The sequence below is a fragment of the Ochotona princeps genome, chromosome 2 (genome assembly GCF_030435755.1).
Source record: "Ochotona princeps isolate mOchPri1 chromosome 2, mOchPri1.hap1, whole genome shotgun sequence".
NCBI classification, from domain to species: domain Eukaryota; kingdom Metazoa; phylum Chordata; class Mammalia; order Lagomorpha; family Ochotonidae; genus Ochotona; species Ochotona princeps.
This window is the reverse complement of record NC_080833.1, coordinates 162,478,300-162,494,637: the sequence shown is the minus strand read 5'-3', so window position 1 is coordinate 162,494,637 and position 16,338 is coordinate 162,478,300. Positions and strand designations below refer to the sequence as shown.

The following is a 16,338-nucleotide window of genomic DNA, read 5'->3' as shown; positions in this document are numbered from 1 at the left end:
ATGGCATTGATGGCTGGATCTAGGCCAGGCCAGAGCCAGGTGCCCAGAGCCGGGAGCTTCTCCTGGATCTCTCAAATGGGTGTGGGGGGCCAAGCATCCTTTCCACCTGTTTCCCAGGCACATTAGCAGACAATTGGATCAGAAGTGGAGCAGCTAGGACTTGAACCAGTGTTTACATGGAATGCTACACTATACTGTTCGTCTGCTTTTAGCTTTTCAAAGGAAAAGGATACAAGCATTTCTTAATAGAATTTTCTGATGCCTACTCCCAGTACAAGTAAAGGCCCTTGGAAACCAACCCAATACCAGCACTGCTCATCAGATAGGGTTTTACCTATCTATCTATCTATCTATCTATCTATCATCTATCTATCTATCAAAATAAAACTGACAGAGACACACATTCACACACTCACTTGAGAAAGACAGATAGAAATAGAGAAAGAGTGAGAAGAAGAGAAGGAAAGAAAAAAGAGACAGAATTTTCTCTCCACTGGGTCACTACTTAAGTGCTCGCAGCAGTCAGGGTGGACCAGGCCCAAACGAGGAGTCATGAACTACACCCAGGTTTCCCATATCAGCAACACAAGTGCTTGGCCCACCTTTTGTATCCCAAAGGCATTAGCAGGGAGCTGTATTCCAACTACAGGACTTTAAATCAGGCACTCTGATAAAATATTTTTATGCTTAAAAGTTGGCTTGGTTTGCCTTAAGATACAACACCAGAATCAGGACCCAGAATTTCCAATTTCCTTCAACTCCATCAAAAAACTGTGAAATGTTCCAAGCATTAAAAATGAAAAAATGCACAATGTCAGGGAGTTAAGCAGGTGTCATACTACCAGCACAGCACGATCTGTCTGCCACAGTCAGGACCTCTTATGAAATGCCATTCTCTGAGTCCAATGTTGTAAATTTTATATTAGCTTCTCCTTTTTTCCTTGAAAACTGTTATTTAGAAAAAGCTGGGTACAATCAGTCAAATAAATTGTCTCCCTTTGGGTTCCTCCTTGGCATTGTGTCCCTCTAGTGCCTGGGAACCCAGTGACTGACTTCTCCAACCCTCCATCCACCTGCTGCAGGTGCCACAGCATCATACCATGGTCCCCCTGTTTCTTTTCATGGTCAAGGCCTTAAATCAACTCAGGAAGGTCTGGGTCCGATGCATCTTTTTTAGGATCTTAATAAATATAAGGAAAACGTTTTTAAAGGTGATGACTGAGTGCAGAGCGATGATGGAAAAAGTCAAGTCATTCATCACGAGGTGCAAAACATCGTGTCAACAGCATTTCTGGATCGGAACCAGGAAAAGCTACATGCTGTAATTTGTCTTGTGGGGTACAGATATGCATACGTGAGTGAGTATGTGGCTGTTTGAAGAGCTGAAGGAGAGACAGGAAAGGAGATAACCAAAAACATCTTTCCTGTCTGAGAGCCTAGCTTAAATCATAGCCAACACACAACGAGTACCAGTGATTAATAGACTCATAAAAGAGCGTAGATGAGAACAATCCGTGTGGAACACCTAGTTCACCCTGCTCCCAGCCAGCCTTGCTCAGCCAGTGTGTGAGTGCTCCCTGCAACGTGTTCTGTGTTGCTGCTTTGATGAGCTTGGGGCAAGGCTGCTCCAGGGCCGGCAGACACGTGTGACACTGCAGGCTCCAGGTATCTGACCATAAAGACACCACCAGAGTCAGGTGACATGTCTTTGACTCCCCTGTAAGCCCATCGTGGCCTCAACACAGTCTTGGGCTTGTACACTGAGAACACACAGAACACTCAGCACACAGAGGCTCTAGGCAGTGAGTCTTCCAAGGCAGTGGAAGGATCCAACTAAGCATATCTCTCTCTCTCTCTCTCTCTCTCTCTCTCTCTCTCTCTCTCTCTCTCTCTCTCACGCACACACACACACACATCACCTTTCTCCCATCATGACACTGCTTCATACTTTCCCTACTTCCCCAGTTGGTGGCTACTGGGACATAAGTTCCAAATCCATGATACTTTACCCACAGCCTCCTCTGGGGTCCAGTAACCTGAAGAGTCACACACCCGTCGAGAGGAAGCCATGTGCACATATTGACGGAAAGTCCCATCTTCAGCGCAGGAGCCACACACGCTGCCTGTTATCCTGGGAAGAGGAAAGGTTGGGGATGGGGAAAGGTCAGGAGAAGAGCAGAATCAGAAAATCAGGAAGGTCTTTGGGTGATGGTTAGTGAGGGCAACTTTGGAAGGATGGGGTGATGGTTAGTGAGGGCAACTTTGGGCACAGCTATTTCTGAATTTATTCTTTTAGGTGGACCTCATCTTTGCAAGACTCTTCATGATGTAAAAAGCTCAAGGTTATAAAGCAGAAACATCTAACAAGGCCAGAAAGGAGGCCTGCAGAGATGGAAGCGGTCAGTGTGCACTAGGGACAGGAAGCATCAAGTAATTGCAATCTGGATGCATAAACAGAAAACTGCTTCTATACTGACCATTGACCCTCAACAAATCATTCAAACATCCCTTGTGTTTCCCCTACTAGCCAGAGAAATTTTCAGAAGAGACGTACTGGGTTCTTATGACTGAAAATTCTTACTTTTATCACCTACACAATACTGGAGGTATGTGAAACATGAAGTCCCTTGGCCATCCAGATGTGAAGCTCCTTGGACTGTCCTCAGTGCCCTGCTATGATCCTAGCTTCTCCTTGTTCCAGCTCCCTCTTCACTCACTATGGGGTGCTTTATGAAATCTGTATTTGCAACACCACAAACATACCACTCTTTCACAAATGCACCATGTCTTAGGCACAGGGCTGTGCCTCATACCATTCTTTCTGCTGCCAAATCACCTCCCCAAGCTTTTCTCTTCAGCAAACTTCCTCCCACAAGAGCCGACCTTACGGAACCCTTGCAGTAGCACCTTAGCCTGTGTTCTCTGTAGGGACATCGCTCCCTGCTCTGTGCACCCAGTGGAGCTTCTGGCTCCTGCCTTGGAATACTAGCATGTGGTGTTGAGAATTTCCGCTTCCATTCTGTCCTCTCCCTGGTTTCTGAGTACATGCAGACCAATCTGTGCTTGCTCTCCACACTCAGCAGCCAGCACAAAGACTGGGCTCAGCAGGCCCTCCGTGAAGGCCTGTTGAAGGGATGGCCATGAATGGATTGATAGTCTGTGAGGAGCGCTACAGGCACTTCTTTGGGAGGAACAAGCAGAGAGAGGGATAACAGTTAAATAAGCAAGCAGAAAGCACTTTGCAAGGCTTGTTTTTGATGCCTAAATCTTTCTAGGACTGTAAGTGTAAAAATTAGGGGAAAAAAAAAAAACAGAAGAAAAAAGTAAAGGCTTCAAATCGGAGCCTCCCAAAAAGTAAAAGCAGAAGAGTAGTATAGTGGTCTAAAAACCCAGATTACTAAATAAGGGTCACAATTTCAATAGCAGCTCCCACTTTTTAAGCACTTCACACACATGGCACAGTGCCACATATGCTTTTCATGTTTTTAATCACTGTAATAAACCTGTGTTTACCAAAGAGGAAAGCTGGGCTCAACAACCCTAAGAAAATTACCTAAGGATATAAGTTCCTTCATTCTTTGGAACAAGTTCTCAAATACCATTTAGTATCTAGCACTTTGGGAACCCCGAGGTGAAGTTCAGATTCAACATCCCTGACTCCAGTCAGCACACACTTCTAGTGTGTACACGACTCCAAACCACATTTTCCTGATGCACTTGACCTTCCTGGGTTGCTGTGGAGTGCGTTGCTGGGGCTCCTCTCTGACATAAGGATTCCCAATACCTACTGGGGTGCAGTAAACATCACTCTAAGCATGACACAAATCGCTGGGTATCTGACGTGAGTCCCCAGACAGACGTGTTGGGAGGCCTCAAAACGGTGGCCCAGCTAGCTGAGCAGAGGGAGCAAACTGCACAGCCTTTTCTGCCGACAGGCTCTCAGCAGGCCAGGACTGATGTCTGCTTTATCGTAACGTTTGTACCGGAGAGAGAATTGAAAGATTAAATTGTTTACATGTGTTACGTAAACTGATGTAAAACTCTGGGCTGCACATACCCACAGAGGACTTACTGTTCAGCCAGTCCGACCAAAGCTGCATGGGGTCACACTCCCAGGAAGATGGTTCTTACACACATTACACAGATGTGTGTTGACTCCCAAATGAAGCTGGTGGAGCCTGGGAACTGACGACTGCAGGGACTACCCTGCAGCACTGCAGGGACTAAGTGATGTCACACGTGGAGTGAGTCCCAGAGACAGGACAGCGCCTGGACAGGGATTCACTGACTCTGTCCTCCACTTGACTCCTGTCCTCTCTCTCCAGGCTTTCAGCAAAGCTGGGGGACACAACGTCTACACCAGTGTTACCTAGTTCCTGAACCTGGGCCTGACCTGAACCATGAGAGTGACACAGAGAACAGGGACTATCTACAACTAAATTCAAATAAATCTTCTATTCTGTGTTCCTCATTTCAGATTCTCGACGGACTCTAATTGATCGGTATTCCATGATGGCATCTTGGAGCAGGCCCCCTGTGTTTCTGCATGCCTCAGATGTCTCCGTTTTCTAGCAGGAATTATCCTACTACATGGGCTGCACAAGACAAGTGCTGCCAAACATGCATAGAACAATTCTTTCCATAAAGTAGGGCCCACCGCTTAGGTGCGAGCTACTCTGTTGCCACGACATATGACAAGAGTCGTTGGCACAAGTCACACAAGGGGTTGGTCCTTCCAGTTAAACCAGACTTCTCCCCTTTTTGTCTGCCAACCGTCAGGTACCATGCTTTCACTGAGCTTTTTCTGCTTTTTACAAACATTGCCCTGATATCCATTTAGCCTAATATGAAAAAGAAGAATGACAGCTGATTACACTGATTTTTTTTAATAAGCCTGTATTAAGTGTCTTTTATAGCAGATCGGGAGGCAAAGATACAAAAAATAGGTGTATCCTCTTCCCAAGAAGCTGCCAATTGCGTGGGACCAATAGGAAAATGATTAAACCATCACAATATCGACAGAGGCCGAAAGAGGAAGCTGTATAGGGTTCAAAAGCATGCAGAGGAGGTCCAGGTTGTGTGCTTACATGTCAGGTACCCACCCTGATGCACAGTGTGTGAAGCCTGAGCACCCAGACACCCACCCCCAAGAACATGCCTCTTTCCACCCAACCCTCCAAGAACAATGTGCAAGTAGCCAGCCTCTGCTCCACCCACACACCACAAAGAATGGCCCAGAGAGCCAGGCTGCACAAATGCCCTCTTAGCTCACCAACTCCTTTATTCCATCAGATAGGCCAACCTTTTCAGGCTCCTTGCTAAGCAGAGAGCTTTGTCTCACAGGGTAGCCCCAGGTTCCTCAGCGGATCGGGGCAGACTTCCTGAGGCAGCCCCGAGCAGTGCCGCCTAAGAGTAGATCTCCCGTCCGAACCTGCCTCAATTCACATGGAATGAAACAGAGAAAATGCACCAGCTCACCTGTCATACACATCTCCGCTGATAGGAGGCAGCCAGTGGATGGTGAGGGACTTGCCAGTCTGCCCAATGACCACAGGCGGGATGGGAATAGGAGTGGGCTTTCGGCTTTGACTCCATTGCTGATACACAAGGTCCAGATAGCAGTGCATCCGGGCCACCTGGTTGGGGGTGAAGCTGTCGGTGCAGTCATCATCTGTTCAGACACAAAAAGGAACACAGGACAAGCAGAGCTGAACCTGTGAGATCTGTCCACACGGGGAAATCATGCAAAGTTCACAGCAGAGTGTCTAAAAGTTAGCCCAACACCTTGCATCCAATAGGCATACACTTTTTTTGGGGAAAAAAAAAAGGCGAGAGGAATTCACTCCTTTCCAGAAAGCCTATACATTGGAAGTGGGGAGATAAGGCAGGGACATTTGGCTGTCTCCAAAGAGGAACAGCTTTCTTTCTTCCTTTTTTCTTTTTATTTTGAATTTTTATTTTGCATTTTGAATTTAATGGTACAATTCCATAGACTAGGATTCAACCCGCCCACCCCTGCCAACTTCCCACCACCTGACTGATTTTCCCAATGTATACATATTGTTAGAATAATAGAGTCATTCATAAGGAGCTCTACTTCCATCGGTCAGGAGAGTTTTCTCAATGCTGGGCTGGCCTAGGGTGAGACTTGGGCCCTGGCCCACACTCACTGCTGCGTGCTTACTCAGCAAACCACAAGATGGCAGTGTTTCAACAGATGGCTTTTTCATTTGTGAACACGTGTGGAATTAATTGCAAACACCTGCTTTATTGCACAGGCTTGTCCGTCAAGGTTAATGATTATTCAGTGAAGACGCTCAAGGGGAAAGCAAACCAAAACATGGAGGAAGAAATAGGTCTGGGACAGACAATCCACCTTGCTGATCAAGTGTAAAAACTGTTCGAAGAGCCACCTTGATCCTGAACATCCCCTGCCCCATCACTGCTAGACTCCTTCAGAGTAAATGCCTAAGAACAAAGTTCTAGAACTTGGAGGCATCTCAGCTTTGACTTTGCTCCTTTTACCATCCAAAATAGAAACGTATTTTCTCCTTTAACCTAAGCTAGAAGAAAATCCAGTCAACAGACAACTGCATGCCTCAGTATGTCCTCAAGTACTTTACAGACATTACAAGGAATGTCACATAACAAACACACTCTCTGACACAAATGACTCCATGGAAATATTCGTAACCCCAGGAAAGACCCAGGTGGCTCTCAATATTAAAAAAAAAAAAATCAAGCAATTGTAATACCTGTGTAGCTCATGTAGTTGCGAAATGGAGCCCCTGGGAAGTAAGTGAAGCCACACGTATCATTGGCGGGCTCTGGATCCTGGCACAGCTTGCTCTTGGGCGTGGGAGCTGTGTCGGCGCACAGGTCTCCTGTTTCCATGGACGGCACCGTCTCCCTGCAGGGGTCGTCACAGGATTCCCTCTCACTGACTCCCTTGAACACGTGATAAAGTCCCAGGACATGTCCCACCTCATGAATCATGATGTTGGTGTGGCCAGGCATGCCATAATAGGCTGGATTGAGAACTACACCACCTGCAATGGAAGGTTTGGGAAAAAAAAAATCTCTGAGCATAGGAGGAATAGCAGCCCATCAATCTGTAAGGATTATTTCTGCTGAACATCACTTGTGACATCTGCTGGCATCCAATAATTGCCCTGCCCTCTTGTCACAAATACCTTTGGACTGATTGATAGCTATTCCTTCAATCTGTATCATGAGTAAATGCTGTGCAAGAGGCAAGGGAATAAGCTACGCACAAAACAGCATGACAGAGTCAAGATTCTCAGCCCATTCTGCATATTCAAATTGCCTGGGTGGGGTGAAGGTAGGGATGCTGCACTTTGGAACAATAGCATCACATGTCAGGGAAGTTAGAAAAGTCCCAAGTCCTTTGATCCTGATCCAGCTTCCTGATGGTGCCCTGGGACGCAGCAAGTGATGGCCAATGTAGCTGTGCCCATCACCCAATGGGAGACCATAGGGTCCAGATGCGTGGCTTTAGTGCATCCCCAGTCTTGCGAAGCTTTGGGGAGTAAACCATCAGAGGTTCTCTCTCCACGCACATTTTCCTCTGTCATTTTGTTTTTCCATGTTGGTTTTAAATCTCTAAATTATTTTTTAAACAAAATTGCCTTTAAAAGCAGAGGCCCAATCATGTATAAATTGAATCTACATATGTAAAGATAGAATTCATGCACCTTATTATTATTATAACTTCTCAGTAGGAGAACCCTGGGTGAAAGCAGCTAAGGTGTGCCATTACCTAACTCTGATTTTAACTCCTGACACATCCACATTATAACCCAGAGGACTTGAGCAACTCTTGCACCTGCTGAGTCTTGCTGTCTGTAAGGCAAAGACAGTAACACTACTGTTGGAGTGTTAAAAAATATTTTTCAACCCCTACACTCCATACAGTGAGACAAAAGATAAGCCCAACTGAACTACCACAAAGTTCAAAATGTCACGATCACATAGACTTAGGCCTCGCCCCACGGTTCCCAGACATCTTCAGGAGCTCTTGCGACGGAGCAGATCCCTAGGAGAACTGCCTTGTCAAGACCCTTCACCTTTCTATCCTTTTTACCCTTCCTTCTCCACCACAATTCCCTCCACATGTACTTCAAACCCTTCTTTTCTTCTCGTTGTCTTCACCACTTTCTAATTAAGCTTTTTTTTTTAAAGATTTATTTATTTTATTACAAAGTCAGATATACACAGAGGAGGAGAGACAGAGAGGAAGATCTTCCATCCAATGATTCACTCCCCAAGTGAGCCGCAATGGCCGGTGCGCGCCGATCCAATGCCAGGAACCAGGAACCTCCTCCGGGTCTCCCATGTGGGTGCAGGGTCCCAATGCATTGGGCCGTCCTCGACTGCTTTCCCAGGCCACAGGCAGGGAGCTGGATGGGAAGTGGAGCTGCCGGGATTAGAACCGGCGCCCATATGGGATCCCGGGGCATTTAAGGCGAGGACTTTAGCCGCTAGGCCACACCGCTGGGCCCCCTAATTAAGCTTTTAATTAACAAGCAAAGCTTGGCTTGGTTAAGCTGTCACTGCAATTCTGGCATCCCACATAAGCACTGGTTCAGCTTCCTGCTAAGGTGTCTGGGAAGGAAGGGAAAATGGTCCAAGTGTTTGGATCCCTGCTACCCATGTTGAAGACCCAAATGGAGTTTCAGAAACCTGGTTTTTGGCCTGGCCCAATCCTGGGCATTGTAGTCATTTGAGGAGTGAACCAGTAGATAGAACATCTCTTCCTTTCCCTGTGTGTGTGTGTGTGTGTGTGTGAATATGTGAAATTGTGTATGTGATACTCTTTCCATAACTTTGCGTGTCAAATAAACAAATACTTTTCTTTAAAGAAGCACAAAATTTTCAGAAACAGGTTTTTTTTTTTTTTTGAAAGGCTATAATTCACCTTTAAGATTTAAGTATCCATGTGGATCAATGTTTCCCAACTGGTATTAGTAAACTCTGATTCTATGTGATACTTTGAAAAAGGGAAAACAGTATCGGTGGTTAAACATGCTTGAGAGAAATGTAACTTGCCACTCCCTCCTCCTAAAATTCCTCAGGATGTGTGAGGATTATTAAACTAAAGAAAAGGCTCTGAAAGGTCTTAGAGTGATTTTGTTTAACCCTATGCTCACCAAATTCTTTGGAACCCAGAAACTATTTGGGGTGGAATTCATTTTGACATCTCTAAAATATTGGGTTTCTCACAGCACAGTGCAGAAAACACTGTCACCTGTACAATCAATTCCTACTCTGTGCACATCTCACTCTGAGCAAACGCCCACCCCACCCCTTTGCTGTGTGAGCTCAGGCCAAGCCCTGCTGTATTCCCCTCAAGTTGCAGAGAATGTAAGGGCAGCTGAGCAGTGCACTTCAGAGAGAAACGCTACTGAGAGTGGCCCTAGGGACAAGTGAGAGGACGGCCCTGCTGACCTTGTGACAGTAGCATTTGCATCAGTCTCTAGAGCTTATTTCTCAACTCCCTGAAAAATATTTTAAAAACGAAGTATGTTCTGCAATACATAGGCAACCAGGTGCATGGGTAAACAGAAGGCACATCAAAATATGAGCCCTCAGTATCATAGAAAATCCTCAATAAATCCAGGACAACTAATTGGGGTTCTACGATAGGACACTATTAATACATATTCCCCAAATCTGGAGAATACAGATTTAAACACATGGTGCTCAAATTTTCATTTAAAAATATAAATCCATTAAAATATGCATATGAGAGGAGGAGAGACAGAGAGGAAGATCTTCCCTCTGATGATTCATTCCCCAAGTAGCCCAACAGCCGGAGCTGAGCTGATCTGAAGTCAGGAGCCGGGAGCCTCTTCAGGGTCTCCCACGTGGGTGCAGGGTTCCAAGGCTTTGGACCATCTTTGACTGCTTTCGCGGGCCACAAGCAGGGAGCTGGATGGGAAGCAGGGCCGCCGCGATTAAAACCAGCACCTATATGGGATCCCGGGGAGCTTGCAAGGCGAGGACGTTAGCTGCTAGGCTATCACACCAGGCTACCTGCTGCTATTTTAAAAACTATTAGCTACTGAGCCCTGCTACAGGCCCAGAATTCCTCCTCATGTTTATTACCCACATTTTATTTATGCAGTAACTGAAGGTTCAGGTAGGCAACTTATTCCACTTTTCATTTGCTCACGTCCATTTGAAGCCATGGTCCAATCTATCATTCAAAACATGCTCCCCCGAGGGAGGATCACTCTCTCTGGACTCATCTGAAGATCCTTTACACATAGTCATGAGCCAGTTTCAGCTCAGCTTCCACGTCTTCAGGCTCCAGGCACACTGGGGCCAGCTGTCTGTGATCCTACTGGGTCCACTGCATGGCACTACAGACATTTTTACAACAAGGGCAGAGGTGCAGCCCAGAGCACTGTGACACACTGAGCCCCTGCCCTGTGTGAGGTGGGCAGACTCTGATGTGGCCAAATGCCCATGTACTTCCTTCGATTCACTGTGCTCCCTGCATTTGTGGGCCACCAGGGACTTTCCCAAAGCTCTTTCTGCTTCCCTTTCAAAAACACTTCTGCTGCCTTTGCTCCTGTGGAAGTCTGTTCTCAGCCACTTATTTTCAGCAACTTCAAAACACACCCCTCCATTTGCTTTCTGTTCCTGTACTCTACCATATCTGTATCGTCCATTCAATAACTCCCATCTATACACCTATTATTTTGTGCAAATGAAGTTCCTCAGCTCTTAGAGGTAAAAAGAAAAACAGCTTATGATTGGAAATAAATCCTCCCTCATTATAATATTAATGTTCATTTACAAAAAAAAAGAATCAATGTGAGTGGGTGCGATCACACTTATCTCATTAAGGAAAATATTTTCCATCTATATTTTCATTTACTAGATTAAATAACATCATAAAGCACTATTTAATAAATTACAGCTAAGTAATTTTAAATCACAACTGAAAATAACTATGATACTTTTCTGCTGATATCAGCATCAATGCTAGATGTTTGTCATATGCTGTTGTAATTTTAAAGGCTTGGTAAAATACAACAGTGAAACTATCTGGTTATTAATCCACTTGCATGTCCAAAATTGCGTAATAAAGAGATGGACATGTAAGTAGATTAATAACCAGATAGTAAATAAATAATGCTCTACCAACAAATAAATTCCAAAACCAAACGGTTTCCCCATTGTATTTTACCAAGCCTTTAAAATTATATAATGATAACTGTAGTAACAGTACATATACTATATAATAATACATAATATGTAATTATATAGCTTTATAATTATATATGACTATAAATATTATAAATATAAAAATCATGTACAATATATAATTATATATTTCATACATAATTATATTGTGTAATTATATGTAAATATATTGCATGCAATATGTAATAATAAAATACATAATATGATATAATTGAATATAAAAATTTAAAAACAACTAATTCAAATTCTTGTCAAACTTTTCAAGATGATTGAAAGGGAGAAAACCTACCAAATTATGAAGCTGGCAACACTTCAATTTCAAAACTAGATAAAGACACAATCTAGAAAGAGGACTACAGACCAATATGCCTGATGAATAGATATGTAAAAATAGTCAACAAATACTAACCTATCAAATCTGACAACACAGCAGAAAGAGCTTTCCTCCAGGCCACATAGGATTTATCCTTGTTTGCAGGGATAGATTCGATTTTCAAAGGTTGAACCATTTCTCTATATAGGGATGAAACCACTTGGTATGGATAAAAGATTTTTCTGATGTAGTCTTAACAAACTGAAGAATAAAACGCGTATAATTGCACAATATGCAGAGAAAGCATTTGATAAATTAGAGCATTTCATCATGACAAGAATATTAAGAAATTTCATGTGGAAGAATCTTGTATCAGCATGATCAAGATAATATATGCCAAACTCAGTTAGCATCATCCTGAGTGGGGAAATTTGAAATCACTTGCACTAAGGTCTGGAACCAGATAATGATGCCAATTTTCACCATTGCAACTCGATATAACTCTGGAGTTTTAACCAGAACAATTAGATAAGAAAAAGAAATCAAGCAACACATTTGCAAAAGAGGAAGTCAAATTATTCCTGCTTGTAGATGGCATGCTCTCCACATACACACACACATCAGAACACTCTACTAAGAGACTATCGGAATTCATAAGACAGTTTTGTATAGTTAATTATAAAATACACAGAGAGAGAGACTTTGTATACACTGCCAGTGCCATGGTTGAGAAAGAATGTATAAGATCAGTAAGATTCACAATGGTTACAAAATATTAAATGTAAATACCTGGACTAAATGAATGTAACTAAATATGTGAAAGATCTTTACAAGAAAAACTGTAAAACATTAAATAAAGAAAGAAAAATACATAAAATAGAAAAATTATATTCCTGAACTGTGAGAATCACTATTATCAAAATGTGCATACTACTCAAAGCAGTCAATGATACGTTGATCGAATAGGAATGACATTTCCCTCAGACCTAGAGAACAATACTAAATTCATATGAGAACACAAGGAATCCTGACTAGCTAAAGCAATATCAACCATTAATAATGTTGGAGATCACAAAATCAGATTTCAGAACATAGTACAAGGTAGTTGTGATCAAAACGAACGGGTACAAGCGCTAAAACAGACATGCAGAACAGCCCAGTAGAGCAAGAATCCAAGAAATCTACCCACCCATCTACAGCCAGGTAATCCTTGACAAACAAACCTTAAAATCAGTCCCTGGAGGAAGGACAGTCTCTTTAACAAAAGGTGCTGGAAAATTGAATCTACATGTGAAGAAGCATGAAATAAGATCTTTATCTTAAACCTTATAAGAAAATAAAGTATAAATGGGTAAAAGATCTAATTCTATCACCGGATACAATCAAATTGCAAAGCAGAAACACTGAGCAAATATGTTGGCACAGGCAAAGACTTTGAAGCACAGGTAACAAAAGGAAAATTGTCTAGTGGGATTGCATCAAGCTGAGAAGTTTCTGCACTGCAAAGAAAACACTCAGCAAAGGGAAGAGATCACCAGTGAAATGGGATACAGTATTTCTAAACGGTACAGCTGAGAAAGAATTAAAAAACCAAGATCTACACAGAGCTCCAAGAAACTCAGCAACAACAAAAGAATCCAGTTAAGAAATGAGAAAATGACTGTAACAGGCATTTCTAGGCGTTGTGGAAATGCAAGCAAAATCCACAGTGAGCTTTCACCTCACTGCGTTTAGAAAGTTTATTGTCCCAAAAACAAACAAAAATACTATTGAGTTTGCAGAGCAAAAGGTTTCATAATATACTGTTGGCCGGACTGCAAACTAGTACCGCTATTCTAGAAGACTGTATGAAGAGTCCTCAGAAACCTGGAAGTAGATCTAATATGTAATTCGACTTCCCACCCCCAGGAATTTACCCAAATGACAGGAAATCAGCAGATTAGTGATCTGTACCCCCAGTTTATTGCAGTTTAATCCAAAGTAGGTGACCCAAATGTACGTCAACTAATGACTGTATAAAACACACGATCTATGTTCGTGTGTATACACAAATATGCATAAATAGGCACACACGCATTAGGAAAAGTACTCAGCCATAAAAAAAAAAAACAATTCTTGTCTTTGCAGCAAAGACAATGCAATTGTTTGGTGAGATAATTCAGCCCCCAAAAGGCAAATATAATATGGTTGGTGCGTGAGAGTTAACACAGAAAATAACAATAGATAAGAAAAACACTAATGTCCTGTAACATGACTGAGGATTATTCAGTCCTTGCTCATACTCCTGTGGAACTGTCACCTTCCTATAATTACTAATAATTACTAATTATTGTCATCAGTGGTGACTGACGCCTTGATTATCGAGAGCATGAAAATGATATTTCTGCAAAAATTAAAGAAAGAGAAGATAAGAAGATGTGTTAAAGGCTGGTGAGAGGAAAAAAGAGAAATACAGTTACCGTAGAATTAAGCCTATGAAACACATGAAATCTGTTTTGTCTGTATAAATACAAATTTTAAAAGTAGTTGCCAAAATAAGTAATAAAAATGTTTTATTACTGAGGACACTTTTTTACAAATACATATGAGTGTAAAATTATCTCAAAATTGCAAACCTAATTGCAAAGTGTTTTTAGAATATAAACAGGTGACCAATTAATACTCTAAAAGAAATGCATGTATGCTGGGCCCCACGCGGTGGCCTAGTGGCTAAAGTCCTCGCCTTGAGTGCTCCGATATCCCATATGGGCACCGGTTTTGATCCCAGCAGATCTACTTTCCATCCAGCTCCCTGCTTGTGGCCTGAGAAAGCAGTCAAGGATGGGGCTTTGGGGCCCTGCAAACCATGTGGGAGAGCTGGGGGAGGTTCCTAGCTCCTGGCTTCAGATTGGCTCAACTCCATCGTTGCGGTCACTTAGGGAGTGAATCATCAGATGGAGGATCTTCCTTTCTGTTTCTCCTCCTCTCTGTATATCTGACTTTGCAATAAAAATAATTAAATCTTTTAAAAAAAGAAATACATGTATGCTTACATAAGTATAAAGTACTATACAAGTAGAATAGAAACACAAGTTCATAAGAAAAAAGAAAAATTAGAAAAGTTGAAATGCTGGGCCTGACGTGGTAGCCTGGCAGCCAAAGCTCTCTCTTTGCAGGCACCAGGATCCCATATGGATGCTGGTTTTAACCCTGCCTGAGAAAGCAGTCAAGGATGGCCCAAAGCCTTGGGACCCTGCCTCTGCTTGAGAGATCCTGAAGAGTCTCCTGGCCCCTGTCTTCAGATTGGCTCAGCTCCGGCTGCTATGGCTGCTTGGGGAGTGAATCACTGGAGGGAAGATCTTCCTCTCTGTCTCCTCTCCTCCTCTCTGTATATCTGACTTTCCAATAAAAACAAATAAATCTTTTTTTAAAGAACTGTTCTAATACATGCCCATGCATTTCTGAATGAATGATAATGGTTATCAATTTAGTATGGTCCTGAACGTTAATTTAGAAAAGCGAATTTAAGATGTGTTTGAAAACATTAAACTACAAGGGCTTGTGCAATACTAATTTAGAGAGTCTCTTTGATGACAGTTTTTCAGTTCAGATACCCTTTACTATCACTGAAATTATTCAAGCCCTGAATGTTAGAGCTCAAGGCATATGATTAATTCACCCAAAAATATGAAAAGTTCTTCCCTTCACTACTACATCATTAAAAATACACAATCATGCTACAAGTTAAAAACGGTGTTGATGACAGCACAGGACAAAAAAAATGTGCTGTCTTTCCACATGGTGATGTAAAGTTTTGGGTGCCATAAATTGGACTCAGTTTTCCAATTTTGGGGGCTTTTGCGTTGATCAAAATGCAGGGCTTTTGCGTGTTGACACAAACAGGTAATACTGCCTTAAGTCTTGAAAAGGCTGTTTACCAAATCCTAAATGTTTTCCTCTATTCTGGTCTGCCAGATGTCTCCATCATTCCCCATGTGATTCATGTCAATATGGTTTCTTTGTTCAGGCACAGTTAGGTTTGAACAATAAGAAATAAGTAGGAGCACAAGCTGTTACCTATTGAGTCAGAGCTGTTGAATAGTCTTTGCTTCTGAAAGTACACTAAGACCCAAGCTGTGGGGAAGGGAAGTTACTCCTCAAAGGTGTGAGAGTACATGCAAATACCTCGAGCTGTTTGTAGCTTCTCACTTATGTATTTATCTACTCATTCCATCATTGAGCACTTACAGATCATCTGTTGTATCTAAAGAATGCTATGCATACATAGACGCCACAGACCTCAGTCAGACTTTGCTCATTTCCACATGCACTTCTGTGTGTGCTCAGCACCAGCAGTCTGTGCAATCTGATCACATCTAAGTATTTGGGTATAATCACAGCGTTGGTCCTTCAGCACTGGACCCCTTGCCCCAGCTATCCTTCACGTCACATGCATGTCTGTACTTCCTACCCCTTGATCTTCCACCCTATCTCTAACCTTTGGCAAACACTAAGTAGGTTTATATATGTCCAATTTAATGCTTTTACATAGATCAATAACTGGGGGTTCCAATGTGTGGAACATATGGTAGGTTTGTATTTTCACTTAAAAAAATGTTGAAGGACTTTCCATGCCAATTCACATAGAAATTTCGCCAACCAAACAGGAGAGAACCAGTGTTTCCACATCCACACCAGTACTTAGTATTGTTTTTTTTTTTTTAATTTTGGTTTTACTGTTACCTTTATAAGATAACTAATCATGTTTTTTCCTCTACATGTCTCCAGTAGTATATGAAGCTGAACAATTT

The 16,338-nt window shown here is 42.6% G+C and overlaps 1 protein-coding gene across 1 annotated transcript in view; it reads right to left on the bottom strand.

Moving 5' to 3' along the window:
• PAPPA2 (pappalysin 2) overlaps positions 1-16,338 on the bottom strand; it is a 230,588-nt gene that overhangs the window by 129,280 nt on the left and 84,970 nt on the right. Inside the window, exons 4-6 of the mRNA XM_058660702.1 lie at positions 6,756-7,049; positions 5,479-5,671; positions 2,010-2,131 (exon numbers count right to left, since the gene is read on the bottom strand). Of these exons, the coding sequence (XP_058516685.1) occupies positions 2,010-2,131; positions 5,479-5,671; positions 6,756-7,049 (609 nt within the window). The remainder of the gene's footprint in view (positions 1-2,009; positions 2,132-5,478; positions 5,672-6,755; positions 7,050-16,338) is intronic.